Source organism: Strix aluco, chromosome 3 (genome assembly GCF_031877795.1).
Source record: "Strix aluco isolate bStrAlu1 chromosome 3, bStrAlu1.hap1, whole genome shotgun sequence".
NCBI classification, from domain to species: domain Eukaryota; kingdom Metazoa; phylum Chordata; class Aves; order Strigiformes; family Strigidae; genus Strix; species Strix aluco.
The window spans coordinates 72004500-72022142 of NC_133933.1; the positions used below are offsets into that span (position 1 = coordinate 72004500).

Below are 17643 nucleotides of genomic sequence, written 5' to 3' on the forward strand. Positions count from 1 at the left end.
GTATCAATTATTGTAACTGTTTCTTAAAGTAAAGTACATATGTGGCTTCTGTCAATAAAAGAAAATCAGTTATGTTTCTGAAAATCTCAAGTTATTGCCATAGTAAATTATATAAATGAGCATGAACCCAGATTTTTTTCAGAAAAAATGTTAAAAAGTAGCAATATGTAAATCAACTAGGATTTTGTGGTCCCTAGCTGAGATTTTTACATGGAAAAAATAGCACTGGGCAGATGCCAGTGGTGTACCACTTGCTTCCATCAGCTGAAATTCTCCTCAGCTTTTCTTCATTGATGTCACTTTGATTTTGCTTTTGAGTTTTGAAATCTTTGCTGATCAAAACTTGACAACTTTCTGTGGAAGGAGCCCTCTTGTTAATGGGTTTTCCAGCTTTCATTTTATCACTGGATTTATTTATTTATTTTTTTTTGTCTCCCCTACAGAGCCACCTCGGCCGATAGCACCCCCGCAGCTGCTGGGCGTTGGGCCCACATACTTGCTCATTCAGCTGAATGCCAACTCAATCATTGGGGACGGACCCATTATTCTGAAAGAAGTGGAGTACCGAATGACATCTGGGACCTGGACTGAAACCCATGCTGTCAATGCACCGACTTACAAGCTCTGGCACTTGGACCCCGACACTGAATATGAGATTCGGGTCCTGCTCACTAGACCAGGCGAAGGTGGGACTGGGCAGCCAGGACCACCGCTCATCACCAGGACCAAATGTGCCGGTGAGTGCTGCTTTGGAAAAACAAACAAGCAAACAAAACTCTTTATTTAATGATTTAATTGGTTGGTGGGTTTGTTGGCTCTAATTAACTTTTAGCAGAACTTAAGTGTTTCCTTGGCACCCATAGGTTCCCCAGGTTTCTGGGCCAATGAGGATTTGGTGTGTCCCTTGCTTTGCCTGGTCACTGTGTAGGTTGCTGTTTGCTAACCCTGGGAGGGTAGCTTAGGAGCCAGGATGTTAGAAAGCTAAGAAAATATTTTACTTCTCCTCATGCAAAGAAGGAGATGTCTTCATTTCTGGAACAGACAATCCACCTGTTTTTTCACCTTCATATTTTCCCTTACATTTTAAGTAACCTTGCACATAAAGGAACGTGCACGGGGGAAGAAAAATCTGTTTAAGAAATAGCATTTTACAAGAAATGTAGTGTACTTCTGTGTAATTTTTCTTTTTCCAAGCAGATATACCAGAATCTCCAACAACTAAAATACAACTATTAAAATCTTTTAACTCCTAAAATACAATTGCAAATATTAATAGAGTGTTTTCTCCATTTTTGAATACCACCACCAAAATCAAGTACTGCTGAATCCTGCAGTCTGCTTCTGGTTTGTTAGAGTGCCCCTGCATGGCCAGCACCAAGAAGATTAAGCACTGCCAACTTGTGTTATATGCTGTTCCTTCTAAAGCTACTTAAAGTTATTTAAATCTCAGCTTTCATAAGAAGAAAGATAATACCTATGTCTCATAGTTGTAGAGGAGAAAAATTATAGATTTGAACATCAGACTAGGAGGCAAAAAAGCGGAAATTAAACCATGGGGGTTTTTTTGTTAATCTCGGGACTTTTGGGGCCTGACCGTATTTTAAAGTTTGCAGTATATTAGATTTAGCAAAGAGTGCTGATAACAATCTATTCAAAACGATGTTAAAATAATAAGAAAGAAGAGCTGCAGTTGCAGATATCTGTGTCATGTATATGTGTACATATGTAAAACAAACATAAATGAAATATTTCTTTTCACAAGTTGATGACAGACCTCAGTGGGACAGCTGTTCAGGTTCTCATCTAAGCAAGGACAACCACTCATTTTATTTAAAAAAGGTAGAGTCTTAGGGTCTGGATCAGAAGCAAGAACTTCAAGTGGACCAGGTCAATAGATATGAATCCCAAAATTCTAGTGTTTTTTGAAGTTGGGCATAGTACTGTTGGAAGCTGAGGCACACAGCTGGAGCAAGACTAAACCGAAGGCATTTTTTTGAATTTGTGATTGTATTTATAATTTAGTCACTTTCCTGTGAAGTAAAAAGATCTGTGTGTCCATCTCGGTTAAGATGGCAGTCGTTAGATCTAAGTAAGGTTAAAGCATTGATTTATTGTACTGAATTGGTTTAGGCATTGTTCTGAAAAAGCAGGAATTTGAAAACAGCTCTGTTTCAAAGAGACTGAGCTAAGACTAACAAATCCCAAATGTTCAGGTTCTTTTTTCCAGTGCTTGAAAAACTATAATTTCATTTACCCAGGTTGTGACAGACTAAAGCTTTTTAATGGGAAAGGAAAAGAAAGGATTTATGTGATGTATTTTTAGAAGCCAGTTAGGGGAAACAGCATCATTGTGGGTGTGACTTTATTTTTAATTTGTTTTTAACTTAACACCCACATATAAGGCACCAAAATCTAGTCTGTCTTGAGACAAATTTTCAACTCAATTTAATCCACTATGAAATGAACCAGATCAAAAAAACACTTGAAAAGAAAAATCTGAACTTCCATGGCAATATTAATAATAATACAATTTTGAGCTGTTTACCTTGCAGTAAGACTGGTTCTTCTTATTCTGTGAAAGTGAAGATGAATAAATGTTACTATTAACCATCTTCAATTAGAAAAAGGTGAGTCAGCAAGGCTTTGAGGAGACTGAAGGAGTATGCCCAGCATCAGGGATGAGTCAGGGGTGGCACCAGGTTGCTGTCTCCTCACCTGTCTGGAAAATGAAGACAGACCTTCTTTTTCCATGGTGTTTCCCCAAGACTTCTGTAAGACAACTGCAAGCCCAAGTCAATATGAATATTTTTTAAAAATATTTTGCTCATAAAAGGCAAGCTATAAACATAAAAATTAGTCTCTTCTGAAGAGAAGATTTATAAGAGAAGGTAAAGCTCTCTGGAATGGAATAGCTCGCCCTGCAGTCTCTGCTGCTGGTATTGTACGAGTGACTGGCAGGTGATTTACTGTGCTATATTAGATGACATCTCCGCCGCAGTGTCTTCTTTCTGGAGATTCTTCAATTACTCCTAATTCTTGTTTCTGACAAGATCACTTATTTTTCAGACAGATACTCTCTTTTCTGTCGATGTTCTTTGTCAATTTTGTCTTTCCATAAGTTTTGTATGCATTAGTTCAAATTCTGGAACAAGTTATAATTGATTATCTGCTTAGCATCAATTGGACTAGTGGGAAATAAGTGAATTTTCAGCATGAAGTTTGACTGCTCTCTGTATGGATTAAAAAGCACCCATTAGCAAACGTTGATCTGATGAGTTTTTAATGTTTACATTCTAAATAGCAGCAATAGCAAACTCACTGACACATCAATAAGAATAGGTTAGCATTCTGCTTTCTGTTTATTTAAGACCTAAGTAAATATTAGCATTGTTTTCAAGTGAAGATTCAAAAATATTTTTTCCATAATTCATTCAGTATTTATAATATCATGACATTTCTTAATAACATATTATTGATCATTTGATCTGTGCTTTGATGGAGATATATCCTAGTTCTGAACGATTTGAGTGATGATTGTATTTATCTCGGTATCAGACATTCACTTCTATTATTAGGTATTTGGATCATTTTCTGTCTTCCTCATAGCAAAACCAGTGTCTGGTGATTCATTTAGTAAATGTTTCCGCTAATGCTAAACAAGATTGTTTTCTAATGAAGAAATAATTCTTCCACTACTTAAGTCCTCCGACAGCCTGTTTGTCTACCCAACATTTCCCAGGTAATCTGTCCTGAGCTGAAGCTGAGTGACAGCATTTTGCTAGAAAACTTGTGCATTGTTTTATCAGTCTGCAATTAAAGGTAGTGCTGAGCAGTCAAATACATGAAACGACTGAGTGTTTTTAAACAGCTGAAGTAAGACTAAAACATATGAAGCAAAACATTATTTTCTGACATTATTCTCCTTAATAGCCAGGTGTATGCTTTGTATTTTTATTTCTAAACACAGCTGAAGTCAGTGCCGAGCGTGGCATTGTGTTCCTGGCTGCGTGTGGTAGGCACAAATAATTTCAAGCTGCTGATGCTGAAGGCTCCTTCCTCCCCATCAATTCTCATGGGGCACCTGCGCTTTATTTCAGTATGACTGCACCTCTTGCCTGGTGTCGTTGCTCAAATTATTCACTTCTCAAGCATTTTAAAACCAAAATGAAAGGCAGAGAGTTGCGCTTTAATCAGAAGTACTCCTTAAGGCTGTTTTCTGTGGCTTTGGGATGTGTTGTCGTGAGCGTATCCTCTGAGTTGTGATTGCCTTTCCTTTGCGGGGGGGTGGGGGAGTGGGGTGGTGTAGAAAATGTGGTAATCTAAAATTGTCCACTTAGCCTGCTTTATCAACTGTAAATTAGAAGTTTTTCTCTGCTTCTGAGTAACAGCTCACAGCTCAGTTTTATGATTAACTGATATTTTAGTGGCAAAGGAGGTCAATAGTTCAGCCTGTCCAGAGCTTAATATATGTACACAGTGGAATTGCTTGTTCCTGCTTTACTGAAGTTCAGTGCAAGGGTGTGATTTTCAGTAAAACATGAAGAATTGTAGAGCAGTTGGAGAAAGAGTCCTGTGTGGTTTTAGTTTTTTCCAAATGGCTTGATTTGGGTAAACAGTTACCATATTATTTAGTTTTGATAATAAAATGAGTAAGGGGGAGGGGAAGCTTTGTAGCTTTATTAGAGCTGAGAAAGGAACTATTATTATTATTATTATTTTGTTCAAAATCGTTATGCATCGAAGAGAGCTAGCTATTGGTAACAGCCAGCCTCAAGGTACAATAGAAGAGATGCTGGTTCAGCAGGGCAGCACTGGCATATGATCGCCTGCAGTTGAAGGCTTGGGAGCTGGGCTGCTTTTCTGCCTGCCTTTTTGAAGTGCAGAATGTTTACAGTTTGCACATTAATTAATTTTGAAAACAAAATACATAGGATACAGGATAGTGCTGAATTCACCTCTAGCAAAAAAAAGCCCAAGCAAAACATGGGGAAACATTGAAAAACAAAAGCAAGCTTAATGTTTTTGTTCATTTCCTTGGGATTTTTAACAGAGGGACCCCAGTGATGTTGCTATTGAGAAAGTGACCTTGCATAGCCATCTGGAGAACTAAAATGTTGTTCTGGTTACACAAAAATTGTGATTGATTTTTAAAATGACTGGAGCAAAAGGGACAGTGCAGTATAGAATCTGCCTGTGCCGATGTGGGATGTGTAGAGTGCTGCTTCAGTTGGTGGTGTTTGCCTTTTACACTTTGCAGAGTGGAGGTGGAGGGTTCAAGGTTGTGAGCTGGATTTATAGGCTTTGCTGTGTGCTGTACATGAGAATTTAGGATGTTGGTATGTGAGGCAATGGGCTTGTAAAATTGGGTACAGTCAACATCACAGGAGGGTTCTGGAAAATATGGCACTGAATGGATAAGCTATGCTCTTTATTTGTGTCTCTTGCAGTAGTGCATCTTAAATTATTGTTTAAATCTTTGAAAGCTAATAAAAGTACAGATAAATGTGTAATTTGCAATCATTTAAATTTTTTTAAAAGTGGACAGAGAGAAGATGTTTACAGCAAAGCATCTATCTTAATGTTTCAAACAGAATCTTTACCTTTTTTCCCTCGAAGTAGGTATCATTAGAGACTTACGGTACAGCTTCAAGAGGAGCTTAAATACATTTTGAGCACTTAAATTACACGTATTTATTACTCATGTTTTTGTTTACAAGTTGAACACTCTTAGAATAAACTAAAGATTAGCAACTTGAAATTAAACGAATGGGATACTTCAGAAATTATTTTACATTTGTCATTGCAGAAGGACTCACATTACACCAATATTTATAAGTTGCTGTTGTTTTTACAAATGTTTGGCACTCATGACTGTTTCTGGGCTTTTGGCCAGGTAGTAATTGGAAACATTTAAGATCTTGCTATCAGATATCAAATGCACCAGTCTCTTGTTCCATATAGGTTTACCAGTTGGCTATCATATGGGGAAAAAAAATGGTATTTAAACAATGGAGAAAGTCTGGACTAAGGAACTTCATCATATTCCCTTTAGGATTGAATACCAGAATTGTTACTGAGAGAGCATCCTGTAGAAAAGCTATCAGATTTGGACCATCAGCTGGCACATGTGACCATACTCTGCTTATTGTGCTGCTTGCCACTGTTCAGATACCCATACCACATATAGAATCCTAATGATGCTTATATCCATAAGAAAGGACCGTAGTGCAGCTGACTTACCTAGCAGGAGAGCAGGCAGACTGCCTAGCCAAGTTCTTGTCAGATTGTGTAAATTAAGCATGCTATCCTCTTTTTCAAAGGAGCACAATGCTGATGACTCAGTTGAATTGGCAGCAAACTGCAAGTTCAGACACTGACCTCCCCTAAATTAGTTTTCAACTTTTTTTTGTTCGCTATATTCAGCCTTGCTTAGTATCATTTTTTTGGTATTTGCAGCTGCAAGCTCGCTCTGCACTAACTGGAAACTTTCTTCCTGTGACATTGTGAGTGCCATGTTATACAATGAGACATGGGTTTCCTGAATTCTCTTGTGCTTCGTTTTTGGGATAAGTTTTGTGCGTGTCTAGTTCTTTATTGTGTAGTGTTATATTTGGCAGTGAACCACACTGCTCTTCACTTAGGGTTAGGGTAGCAGACCTAGGTAGGTGGGTTCCTCTAACATGGCCACCCACTTTTCAAAGCCTCTGTTGTGTGCAGTGACCTCTTCCTTTGCCTTCTTTCTGAGGTGTCTACCAGTGGGCAGGGCAGGACAAGTTAGCTACAGCAAGACGTGGTTGTGGTCATTGACACCTGACATGCTGGGCAGTCAGGGCTTCAGTGCAAAGTCCACCAAGTTGAGGGAAGCCCTTCAGTTGAAGTTAGTGGTTCTCTCTGGGAAAGGACACTAAGTCAGGATACCACTACAGCTGTGTGAGGGAGGCTGGGGGAACAAAAAGAGCAGCTGCCAACCCCACCCCGAGCTCCCCTGTCTTGCAAGCAATTCCTCCATCTCCTGTCTCACCTCAGCTTGTTCGGCGGCTTTTCCCAAAGCCGAGCGTGCCACGGCACGGAGACCGTCGTGATTTATCCAAAGTGCGTGTGACTAGTCAATAGATCACACTTCCAAGAGGAGCACTGTCTGTGGCAAGAAAATGTATTGCGGTACATTAATCCACAGCGCCCATTCCAGCTGTAAAAGAATGGACGTGGGCAATAATTCATATTGCAGCACTTGAAAATGCTATGGGTGCACCCGGGCCAGATAACTCAGAGCCTGATTATAGCTTCCTCTGAGTTTGGGGACTGATGTTCACAGATTCTTGGTCTGTGTTCGCTTCCAAAGAACATGACTGCAGGCTGAGATAATCTTACCCTTTCAGAAGACTGGAGCTTTTTTTTGAACTGTGACTTCTATTATAATTTCAACTGAAATAAATAATTTTTTAGTATGATTCATTAGTGTGCTTGATACTTTAATTAGCTTGCTTTCATAATTAAGTTGTCTCAGCTGTTTAGGGGTGCAATATTACTTTTGTAGTCTTTGAGAATTTGTAAGTACCTAAATAAACTTTCATAGGACTTGCTTTTATTGTATTTTCATTTATCACTGTTAAAAATTAAGCAGGGAAAATTTGAATAAGGTTTTGAAAGTTGCTCTGGTCATTGCAACACTTAAATGTACATTTTTGGAAACACTTATTTTTCACTGTTATTTTGGCACTATCAGCAGAGTAGCGTGGAGTAGGTAGAAAGGGCTGTGAATAGCAGGAGTGGCAATGTGGAAGAGTAGAAGAGGAAAGCAGTACCAGCAGAATGTGCTGGGGGGGGGAGGGATGTTGATGAGATTTCCCAAATGCATTCCTTATTCTTTCTTTCTCCCCCATATGTCTTTCTCCTCCAAAGCCATTACAGAGAAATACCATTTCATTCATGCTAGTGTGAGATCTGGATAAAGTTCAAATTAACATCCTCCCAGAGTTAGGACAGGCTTCACCAAAGCTCTGGTTCTTACTGACATTGATTCTTTGGGCTTCATTCTGCTAGATGAATCTTTGTTTTTCATTTAATTCTTGTTTGCTTTTCTTATTTTTTTCAACTTTGCTTCATTTTGGAAGTGGGCAGCATAATTCTTTCCTCCTAATTTGAACCTAGACTGTGTGACACAAAACTGAGTGAATTTCACTTTCTTCATTTTATTTCTCAGTAAATCCTCCTGCTAGTGCTGAGAGGGAGAATGGGCCAGGTGATGCTTTTGTATGGTATGATAATGAAAAAGCTTCCATTATAAAAGTAAGTTGAGGAGCATATTAAGCAGCAGCTGATGTCAAATTACACCTCAGGTGGTCAGCAGGTCCAGAATCCTAAAATGGCTTGTCAAGACGCTTAATGTTACCTGGTTTTGTTTGCTGTTTAAAAAAAAAAAAAACAACAACAACCAAAAAAACTGGAGCAGTCCTGGAATGTTCCAGAGGACTTGAAAACAAACATTAAAAATACTGACATGAAGGATCAGGATCACCCAATTAATTAAAAGCTTGTCATCTTGACTTTAATTCTAAACAGAATAATGAAACAGCCAATACAAGGGTTGATTAATGAAGAATTAAGAAAGTAATATAATTAGAGACAGTCAACAGGCTTATGGAATACTGATCTTGTCAGAATAACTTGATTTTTTAAAATTAGATTACAGATTTTGTTAATAAAGGCAATATTGTTCTTCTGTAATGCATTTAATTTGATATAAAACATTTTGATTAAGAAACCAGGATAAAATCAACTCAAATGGAGAAGAACTGGCTGATATATCTAAAACCGTTTTTATGGATTAACTGAATAAACATTTCTGTTTGGGTCCTATCAGGAACAGTTCCATGTAATTTATAAAGAAAATATAACTACAATAAAGCTGGCAAATTGCAAAAGATTATGAAAGTGGTAGAAAAAAAAAACACTTCAAAAAAGAATTGAGTTACTATTTTACAGTGGTTTGAGTGATGCTAATCTATGTTTCAGGTAGCCCAGCTGCAGTATAATAAAAACAAAGTAGTCCGTATGTACAGAGTGGGAGAAGGAGGGGCTCAGGCCCTAGGGATGGGCTGACACAACGTGGGGATCACTGATCATTAGGGCTGTCACTTGGGCACTGGAACTAAAAGAGCTCCTGTAGGCCTTGACTGTGTAAACCAGAGCAAAATTTCTCACCCTTTTCTTAGTATTGGAGACTGTTTCAAAGCTTTTGAAGGTGCGTATTTGAGATTGCTTATCAAATTAGTTTCTTCTGACTCAAACCCTTTGTCTCCATCTCCCCAACCCTTCCTTAAATCCGCGTAGCATCCTGTTCTATAGAGTTAAAGGTATGGTGTTGTACAAGAGGTTGTTGTAAGAAGGATTAAGAAACCAAAATAAAAGAGTTATGGCAGAAACTTAGAATCTGGAAACAAAATCTTGTTGTTAAGCTGTGACGTGACCAGAATTAATACTGGTTTTAGAGATGCAGACGTAATTTAGGCAATGATTTCTCATGTGGTTGAAATATATTTTCCTTGTTTCACATCTCCAACCCCACTGCATAAACAGCCTACCATTTCATTTGTATATTAGTATTTTTCATTTCATATTACCTTTTAAAACTATTTTATGCATTTTGTTTTCCAGGTCATTAATTGCTGAAAGCTATTTCATTACTCTTGGAAATGGCAGCATGTTCAATTATCATTCAGATAATTAAACATTTCAGATACTAACAGTTACCATAAGCACACATTTTGCAGTTTATTACCTTTATTTTAGAGGATTATGCTGAATCTGAGTGACTGGTGCAACTATATTTGACAATGTACCTTTTTTTGTCTGTAAAATGAACTCTACCAATTAGGCTGAAATGTCAGAGGCACCCACTGGGAATATGATATGCTGCATTCACAGTCTACAACTTGTAGCAGCTTAGATGATTACAAATAAGTAAACTAGTTCAGTTGCACCATATTTCCTTAAAGTAACGACCTTTGAAGACAGTGCTGAACTTCGATTCAAGAAACTTGCTTTCTGTTTGTGGCTGGTTTGTCACCTTTGACAAATGAATTCACTTTGTGTATCCATGCCATTTGGAAAGCAGGGTTAACATGCATGTTTCCCAGCAATTTCTCTCATTTTCACTTACCTCATGTGATTTATTTTTTTTTTTTTTTACCTTTTTTTCCAGAGCAAACACTTCTCTTACTTTTATTATGCTGGCTGCAACGAGATTTTGGTTTTATCTGTCTGAATGCTTTCTACACATAAGTAGTTTGTAATTTGAATTCAGGACAGTGGAGACCATATTTTAGAGAAGAAATTTTTATTAATTCAGTGACAAATTTTGTTACTGATGTCATTTTTGTGGTCCTGTGGACAGACACCCCCCACTTTGAAAATGAACTAGTACAACTGCTCTTCATTCAGCTCTTAGTACGACCAACATTTCTTTGTGTCTGTCCATGCAGAGTCTACTCTTGGTGTTCGCTTGATACAGTAAGGGCTGATGTGGGGAGTGTGGGAAGAATGCAGCAACCATACTGTATAGAAATCAGTAGAGATGAATTTATTCCTGAATTTGTTTTTTGGCTGTCTTAGCACTTCTCTCCCATCCTCTGAATGGCTGTAATTAAGGGTCATGCTAGTTGAGCATGTTCCCTTTTTGTGTGTGTGTGCGCCACTTCACCTCTTAAGACTTAGGTTGCCATTACCAAGTTTTCTTTTTCTGTTGCTCAGCTTTTTTGTTTTTTGGAATATAACAATACCCTCCCCACCCCACCCCCCGCCACCCCCCAGCTACTTCTTCCCTTCAGCTGTGAAACAATTTAAAAGTTAGAAGCAAAAACACTTCTAGACAGATGCTTCTGTCTAAACAATGTATGAGAGAACGAGTAATGTGTTGTAGAAATTACTCACATTGGGTAACGTGCTTGTGGAAGGTTTGCAGATCATTCAGTGATGAATATAGCATAAGAACATGTACAGAAAAGAAACAAGTAAAAAGTTTCATAGATATGACTTATCTTGCCTAGCAGTAATTGGAAAAGGTGGTGAATGCATGTTTGAAAGACAAATTAAGATGGTAGACATTTTTCACTGTCACTTTATGGATCGGCATATTCAGAGCATATACCCATAGTTTGTACAATGAGGAAAAAAAATATACAACAGTAATATTGTATAGAAATCAATAAACATATATAACCGTGATCTTTATGTCTTACTGTGAATTATTTAGTCCTGAATTTACTAGTTGCTGTGTGCTTTAAATAAAGTCAGTTCACAAACTTAGGTTTTTTTCCCCTGTGTTAATTTGATCTGGTTCCCACAGTGGAAACAAAAGTGTTACTGCTGTTCAATATTGCCTTCACAAATCAGCTTACTGTCTCCGTGTTTAAGAAAGGATTTGCAAGTTTAAGGTGGGAGTTCTGAGTCTGTACAAAGGTTTCTGTGGTGACTCTAGGTGATTTAAAGATCTCTTGGAAATAGATATGCTGTGGATTCCCAGGGGTGAGGCTTCAGCTGGGCTGCTGCGCCCCAATGGGGAACGGGTTCTGTGGGAGCTGTGCTCTTTCAGCACTCTCTGAAAGTCTGCCTTGTGGACAGACTTATATTAGAAGATGTCAGGTGCTTTTGTTATACACGTTGTTCTCCTAAAACTAATCTCTTGGACACTTCACATGTTCTCTCAGTGGACACACATGTGCCCGTGTGTGTTTATTTCCAGCCTCAGAAGAGCAGCCTCCCTGCGATGGTAGTTCCATATAAGGCTGTCAGGTGTGATGGGCATCCTTCCTTTTGTCTGTCTAGACAGCAGCTCAGGCCAGGAAACAAATAGGCAGCAATTGTAATAAAGAGCAACTACAAAAGACTTGTAGCCTTTGCAATATGGTTTTGCAACCTTAGATTGCAAAAATCTGGTTTTAAATATCCTACTGTTACTCTCACCATCCTTCTGTCTGTGTTTCATCCTATGCCTTACTCCAGCTGGTGTGGGCTTGTGGTGGGATTGAGTATCACATAGCACTGACTGCTCACGAAGAAACTCTTGTCTCTGCTGCTGAAGGTCTGTTTTTTGGAACGAGGTTTGCTGAGTTGTTTTCTGCACAGAATAATTGCTGGTAAGAGAAAATGGGGTACTCAAAGCAGTGCACCTTCTGTAATAAAGTTCCTCTCAGTGGATATGAGGGCATTTAAAAGAATGTAGAAGTCATTGTATATGCTTTCTTATTTAAAAAAAATAATAATTGAATCCATCTCTCTGAATTTAGTCATGTCAGGAGTAGCTTCCTTTATGAGGAACAAGAACATGAAGAGGACACAAGTCTGGGCTGCTGCAGAGTAAGACGCCTTGTTGCTGGGGGGCTGAGTGTCCTTGCAGATGGGCAGCGTTGAGAAACAGAGCTCTAACATAGTGGCTAGCCTGTAATATGTTTTAATTTCTGCAAGTAAAGTGTAACTTTTCATCCTTGGTAAAGTGAAAATCTAGCTATTTAGCAAGGGACAAAGCATAATGTCATCACTGGAGAGATGTATTGTCAACTTGGACAGGTGATATTTAAGGAGCCTGAAGAGAGAAATGACCTGGCAGTGTAACAAGACATATCACAAGTGACTGTCTCAGAAAGAATGAGAACAAGACAGACAATTTCCATTACTTCTCAGTGTTAAGGTGCTAGGATTATCCCCTAAACAACCACATGCTCCAAGCAATAATCATGCACTGTCTTCTTCTGTACTAATATGAAAGTGGAATTCAATCTCTTTGACACATATTGCTTCAGCTTCTGACTTGTCAAGTTGTTTCTCTGCTGGAGCTCAGCTAATATATAGTGAATGATCTTTGTATACTGACTGAAATGGGGAAATAGTTATCCAGTTTCCTTTGAAGCTGGCTGCAGAGGTGCCTAGAATATGCTAGAAAAGAGAGGCTTTGTTTCTGGTAGCCTTTAAGTTATTGTAGGTTAGGAAACCTGTGAAACCTTGAGCCCTTTGTCAAACTGGCTCCTCTTTTGGAGTCCATTCTCCAGTCTGAACCGAGTAGCCTGTGGCTGTGTACTAATTCCCATAATAGCTTGGAGAGAGGCAATTGCTGTTTTCCTGCTGTCTTCCCATCAGCGTGTGTGTACGCGCTGGGTTTTATGGCAGAATTTCATGCACTTTTTTTATTTTTTTGCTTCTCAGTGGGAACATATTTTTACAATAGCTGACGAAGAGGTTCTGCATCTTCTGTATCAGTCAAGTCCTGCCTTTCCATGACAGTATTCACTGTCATTATGATATTATGCATATTGATGAAACACGTTTTACAGTAAACTTCCTTTAATTCTGAATTAATAGATACTGCTGTTCAACTGTTAGATTTCTGCATATGTAAGGAGAAATTAAGATATCAACTATAAAAATGAAGAAAATAAATGTCCTCCAGCAATAGTCAGTGCCATCCTGCTGCTTCTTTTTAACCTGTGGTGTGGTGGAACAACCCACTACTTCCATATTTGAAGGATTTGAAAATTTAAAATACTTAATCTGCATCAGATACAAGAAAAATTTTTAAAATCAATATTTTATGCATAACCAGAATAACTTTTCTAATAAGCTAGTATCTATTTAGTATGCCTCTGTTTCTGTTCTTTTCATTTTAAAGCAGGAGTGTAAGCTTTTCTAAGCTGCAATTACAAGATCAATTTGTTTAAAGAGTTAGGATAACTGGATTTTTTTAGATTTACAGAGCAAATTGGGGACACTTTTTCCTGTAGTGTGACTGCATCAGTACGGGAAACTGATAGGATGGATTAACCACCCTAGCATGTGCTGAATCAAATGGTAGATTGTGAAGCTAATATTACGACAAACATCAGTAGCTTACAGGCGAGGCAAACCTTTCAGGATGTTCTCTGATGAATGCCTAGTGGACTATGTGCTTCCGCGTACAAAATGTGTGTGAGGGTTCAGGCGGTAAGACACCGATGCTGCTGCACTTACATTTTCCTGCAGCTGTCAGTAATGTGTGTTCTCTGATACGACTTCTGCGATCTAGTTTGATTATTTAAAAGCAGTACACAAAGAATGCAGGCAAAATACATACCCAGTTGTATTTATTGCTTTTTTCCAACTGGTGCCACCCTCATTAGTTGACCTTACATTTTTATTTATAGATTTTTGTGTGTTGTCTTAAGGAAAATAATGTGTTTAAACATAATATCATAATGCATATGCAAAAGGAAATTGAATTAAGCTTGTTACTGATATCACAAAGGTGGCATTTTTTAACTTTTGAATACTTTCTTCTGCTCTCTTACTGTAATATGGCTTTTGTGCATATAATTTGCTATGAACAACAACAACAGACAATCCTTCAAATTCTTTCACTTGAAAGTTTCTGCTGGCAGAGGAAAAGAAAATTAATAAAAAATTCATTTTGACATTTAAAAGAGAATTATTTGCCTTAAAATGCATAAAACATGCAAACACTTGAATTGTTTGAGTTTGCCTATTTTAGAGCATTACTCTGACTGACATTTATTAGCTAAGTTAAAGCATGTCTAGCAGGTTTCTGTGTAGCAAGTTTCAACTTTGTTTCATAAGCTAAATCACATTAGAAGAAGTAGCCTTCCAACTCTGAGAAGGCTACAGAAATTTTTTTGTCATCAACATGTCTTTCCCCATCCTATTCAGATCTTGGACAGATCATAGACGACCAAGTCTATGTCCCGGTGACTTCTTATCTTTTGGACTTGCATATTCAGAGCCCACCTCGTTGATCCCTACATTTTTTTGTTGCTGTTTTTGTGGTCTTCTTGGAGCCATCTGTAAATCATTTTCTTTGCACCAATCGGTAACCTCTGGATTTGTATTGGTGGTGCTGCTGTGTGTGTGCTAAGAGTTAACAGACTGCATCCATCCTCTGTAGCTGCTGGCCCTCGGGCCTTTTGCTTTGTCTGAAGGATCCTTCTGCTCTCTTGACAGTTACACACTGACAGAGCAAATCTCAGAAGTGGTGAGGCCAGCGTTTGCTTACAAAAACTCTTCCTCCCCATCCTCTACTATGTCAGGATCAACTGAAGTCCTTATACAAGAGGACAGTATTTCCTATTTAAATATAAAAAGGGGGGGAGAGTGAGATAGGTCTTGAAATGTTTGCTGCTATCTTAATTTTTCTTAGGAGTGAACTAGTCAATAGACTTTACCATTGCATAGCTACTGAAGCTCTCATCTGTCAGTTGTTTCTAGGCCACATAGTTCAGCTCATGTTGTCTGGCAGGGTGCTGGACTTGATTTCTTCCTCCATGAGGCCACTAATGTGAGGAAACAGTTCCTGGCTTCCCAGGTCCTTCAGAGGAAGATGTGTAGGGTACAGACTCATATGGACTGAAGAAACCAAAGGAGATGAAGGTGGTGAAACCCAGATTTAGCAGCTAAGATCTACTGTATCAGAAAGCTGGAGAAGAGATCAAGGCACTGCAGGACATGAGAACCAACTTGTCCCTTGCAAATCCTTGCTGTTCCTGTGCTGTTGAAATCCTGTCATACACCGCTGTAACCAAGTGGCAGGAATAGACAAGGGGCAGCTCATCCTTGAAGGCTGGGGTCAGGAAACGGCGTGTGGCAATGGTGGGTAGTATGTTTTCTCATCTGCCTTTTGTATGGAAATTGTCCAAGGCATAGAGGGAAGAACAAACATGAACATTTCCTGAAGGAGTCATGGTGAAATACATGTTTCAAAATCAGTCATTCTTGCTTAGCTGCTTTAAAAAAAAGATAAAAGAAGGCAGACCACTATTCTCTGCTGTGTTCAAGGACAGGAAAAGATCTAGCTTTGTTCGGACTTCAGTGATTAATTGAAATCCTGCGGTACCTGATTGCTTTCAGGAATTGCTTGCAAATGTCCATCACCTTTCATAGGTGTTGCTGACAATGTTTTTTGCAAAAAGATTTGAAAGAAATAGAGAAACTTTTTTTTGAGATTTAAACCCATGTGTATGCACATAAACTCATAGATGTGTTGAAATATTTATCAGTTTCAATAAAAATATTCTGATAGTTTTGGAAAAATAAAAAATTGGTTTCATCTTACTGAAACATTTTTCTGTACATTGTTATAATATCTTTAATAGCTAGTCAGATGGTTAGAACTATTTTTTCTCCCCAGTGTATTACAATAGGTATGAAGGGAAAAAATCCATACCTGCAGTATTTTATGAATTTGAAAAAATAGACAAAACTGTATGTTCCTGCCAGGTATCATTTGCAAAGAAGGGGCCACTTATTTTCAGTGCATTTTTCCAAATTTTTGTCTGCATCACAGTCATGTCTTGGTCTCAGTCAGTCATGGAGACAGGTACATAAATTATACCAGCTACCTGGATGTCTGTAGCAACCTGAATTCACCTTACTATTTAGAAACCACTGTATTGTAAGGATGGGTTGTGGTGAAAGAAAGAACTACTTAATCTTAACAGTTGTGTCAGAGAATTACATTAGGAGTGTTGTGGTTTGAGCTCAGAGGGCAACTGCGTACCATGCAGCTGCTCATTTCCCACTTCCCCCCCGCCCCCCCAGCGCTGGGAGGAGAAAAATAAAGCAAAGGCGTCACTCCCCTCTTCCCCCCAGTGCTGGGAAGGAGGAAATAAAGCAAAAGGCCCAGGAAATTGAAACTGAAATAAGGACAGGGAGGGATTACCTCATCTATTAAGGCACATGCAAAAGACAAATCTGTTAGGGAAAGAAAAAAAGAAGAACACCTTAATGCAGACACTAACAACAACACTTAACAGACAGTGGGACAGTGAGAAGCATTACCATTTCTTGAAAACACCTTCCCCATCCCTCCCATTTTCCCGGGCTCAGCTTTGCGCCTGATATCTCTACGAGCAGCGCAGGGGGCAGGGAATGGGGGGTGCTGTCAGTCCTGCTTGCCTCTTCCACCTCGGGGTGGGGGAGCTTCTGGCATTCCTCCCCTCTTCCAGCGCCGTCCCCCTCTCACAGGAGACAGTCCTCCACAAACCAACTCTGACACGAGTCACTTCCACGGGCGTGCGGATCACCCGCACATGTTGCAATCCTCCCAGCACCAAACTATAACAGCCGGGCCTTCTTCCTGCAGGGCGCCGGCCTCCTTCGGGCGCAGCCACCTGGGTCAGCGTTCACCACAGTGGTCACCACAGGCCACACATCTGTATCTGCTTCACCAGTGACCTCCATGGGTGGCGGGGGCGGGGGGGCCCTGCCGTCTCACCATGGGTACAGGGGAGTCTCTCTCTGGCACATCTCCCCCCCTCCCTTCCTCCTCCTTCCTTCCACTGACCTCGGTGTTCACACAGATGATGTTCTTGCAGCTCCTTCTCCTAGGTTCCCCTTCTTAAATATGTTACCACAGAGACACGGTTAATTGTCTTGGCCTTGGTGCAAAGGCAGGTCCCACTTGGAGCTGGGGGAGCTTTGAGAAGCTTCTCACGATTTGGTTTTCCAGTTAAAGATGGGGGAGGGAAGGGACCTACTACTTTTTTTTTTCTTTTTTTAAGATATTTTTAAAGTTTATGGAAAGGAATTTGGAGAAAACCTAAAAGAATTGCTAGAGATGGAAAATTATTTGGATATCCCAGTTGCTGATATTGAAGAGATTGG

At 39.2% G+C, this 17643-nt stretch overlaps 1 protein-coding gene across 7 annotated transcripts in view; it reads left to right on the top strand.

The window, feature by feature from the left end:
* The window catches only part of PTPRK (protein tyrosine phosphatase receptor type K), a 418239-nt gene that overhangs the window by 243597 nt on the left and 156999 nt on the right, over positions 1-17643 (top strand). For all 7 annotated transcript variants that reach the window (XM_074819158.1, XM_074819152.1, XM_074819154.1 and 4 more), the window contains exon 7: positions 444-737. In XM_074819158.1, coding sequence (XP_074675259.1) covers positions 444-737 — 294 coding nt within the window. The remainder of the gene's footprint in view (positions 1-443; positions 738-17643) is intronic.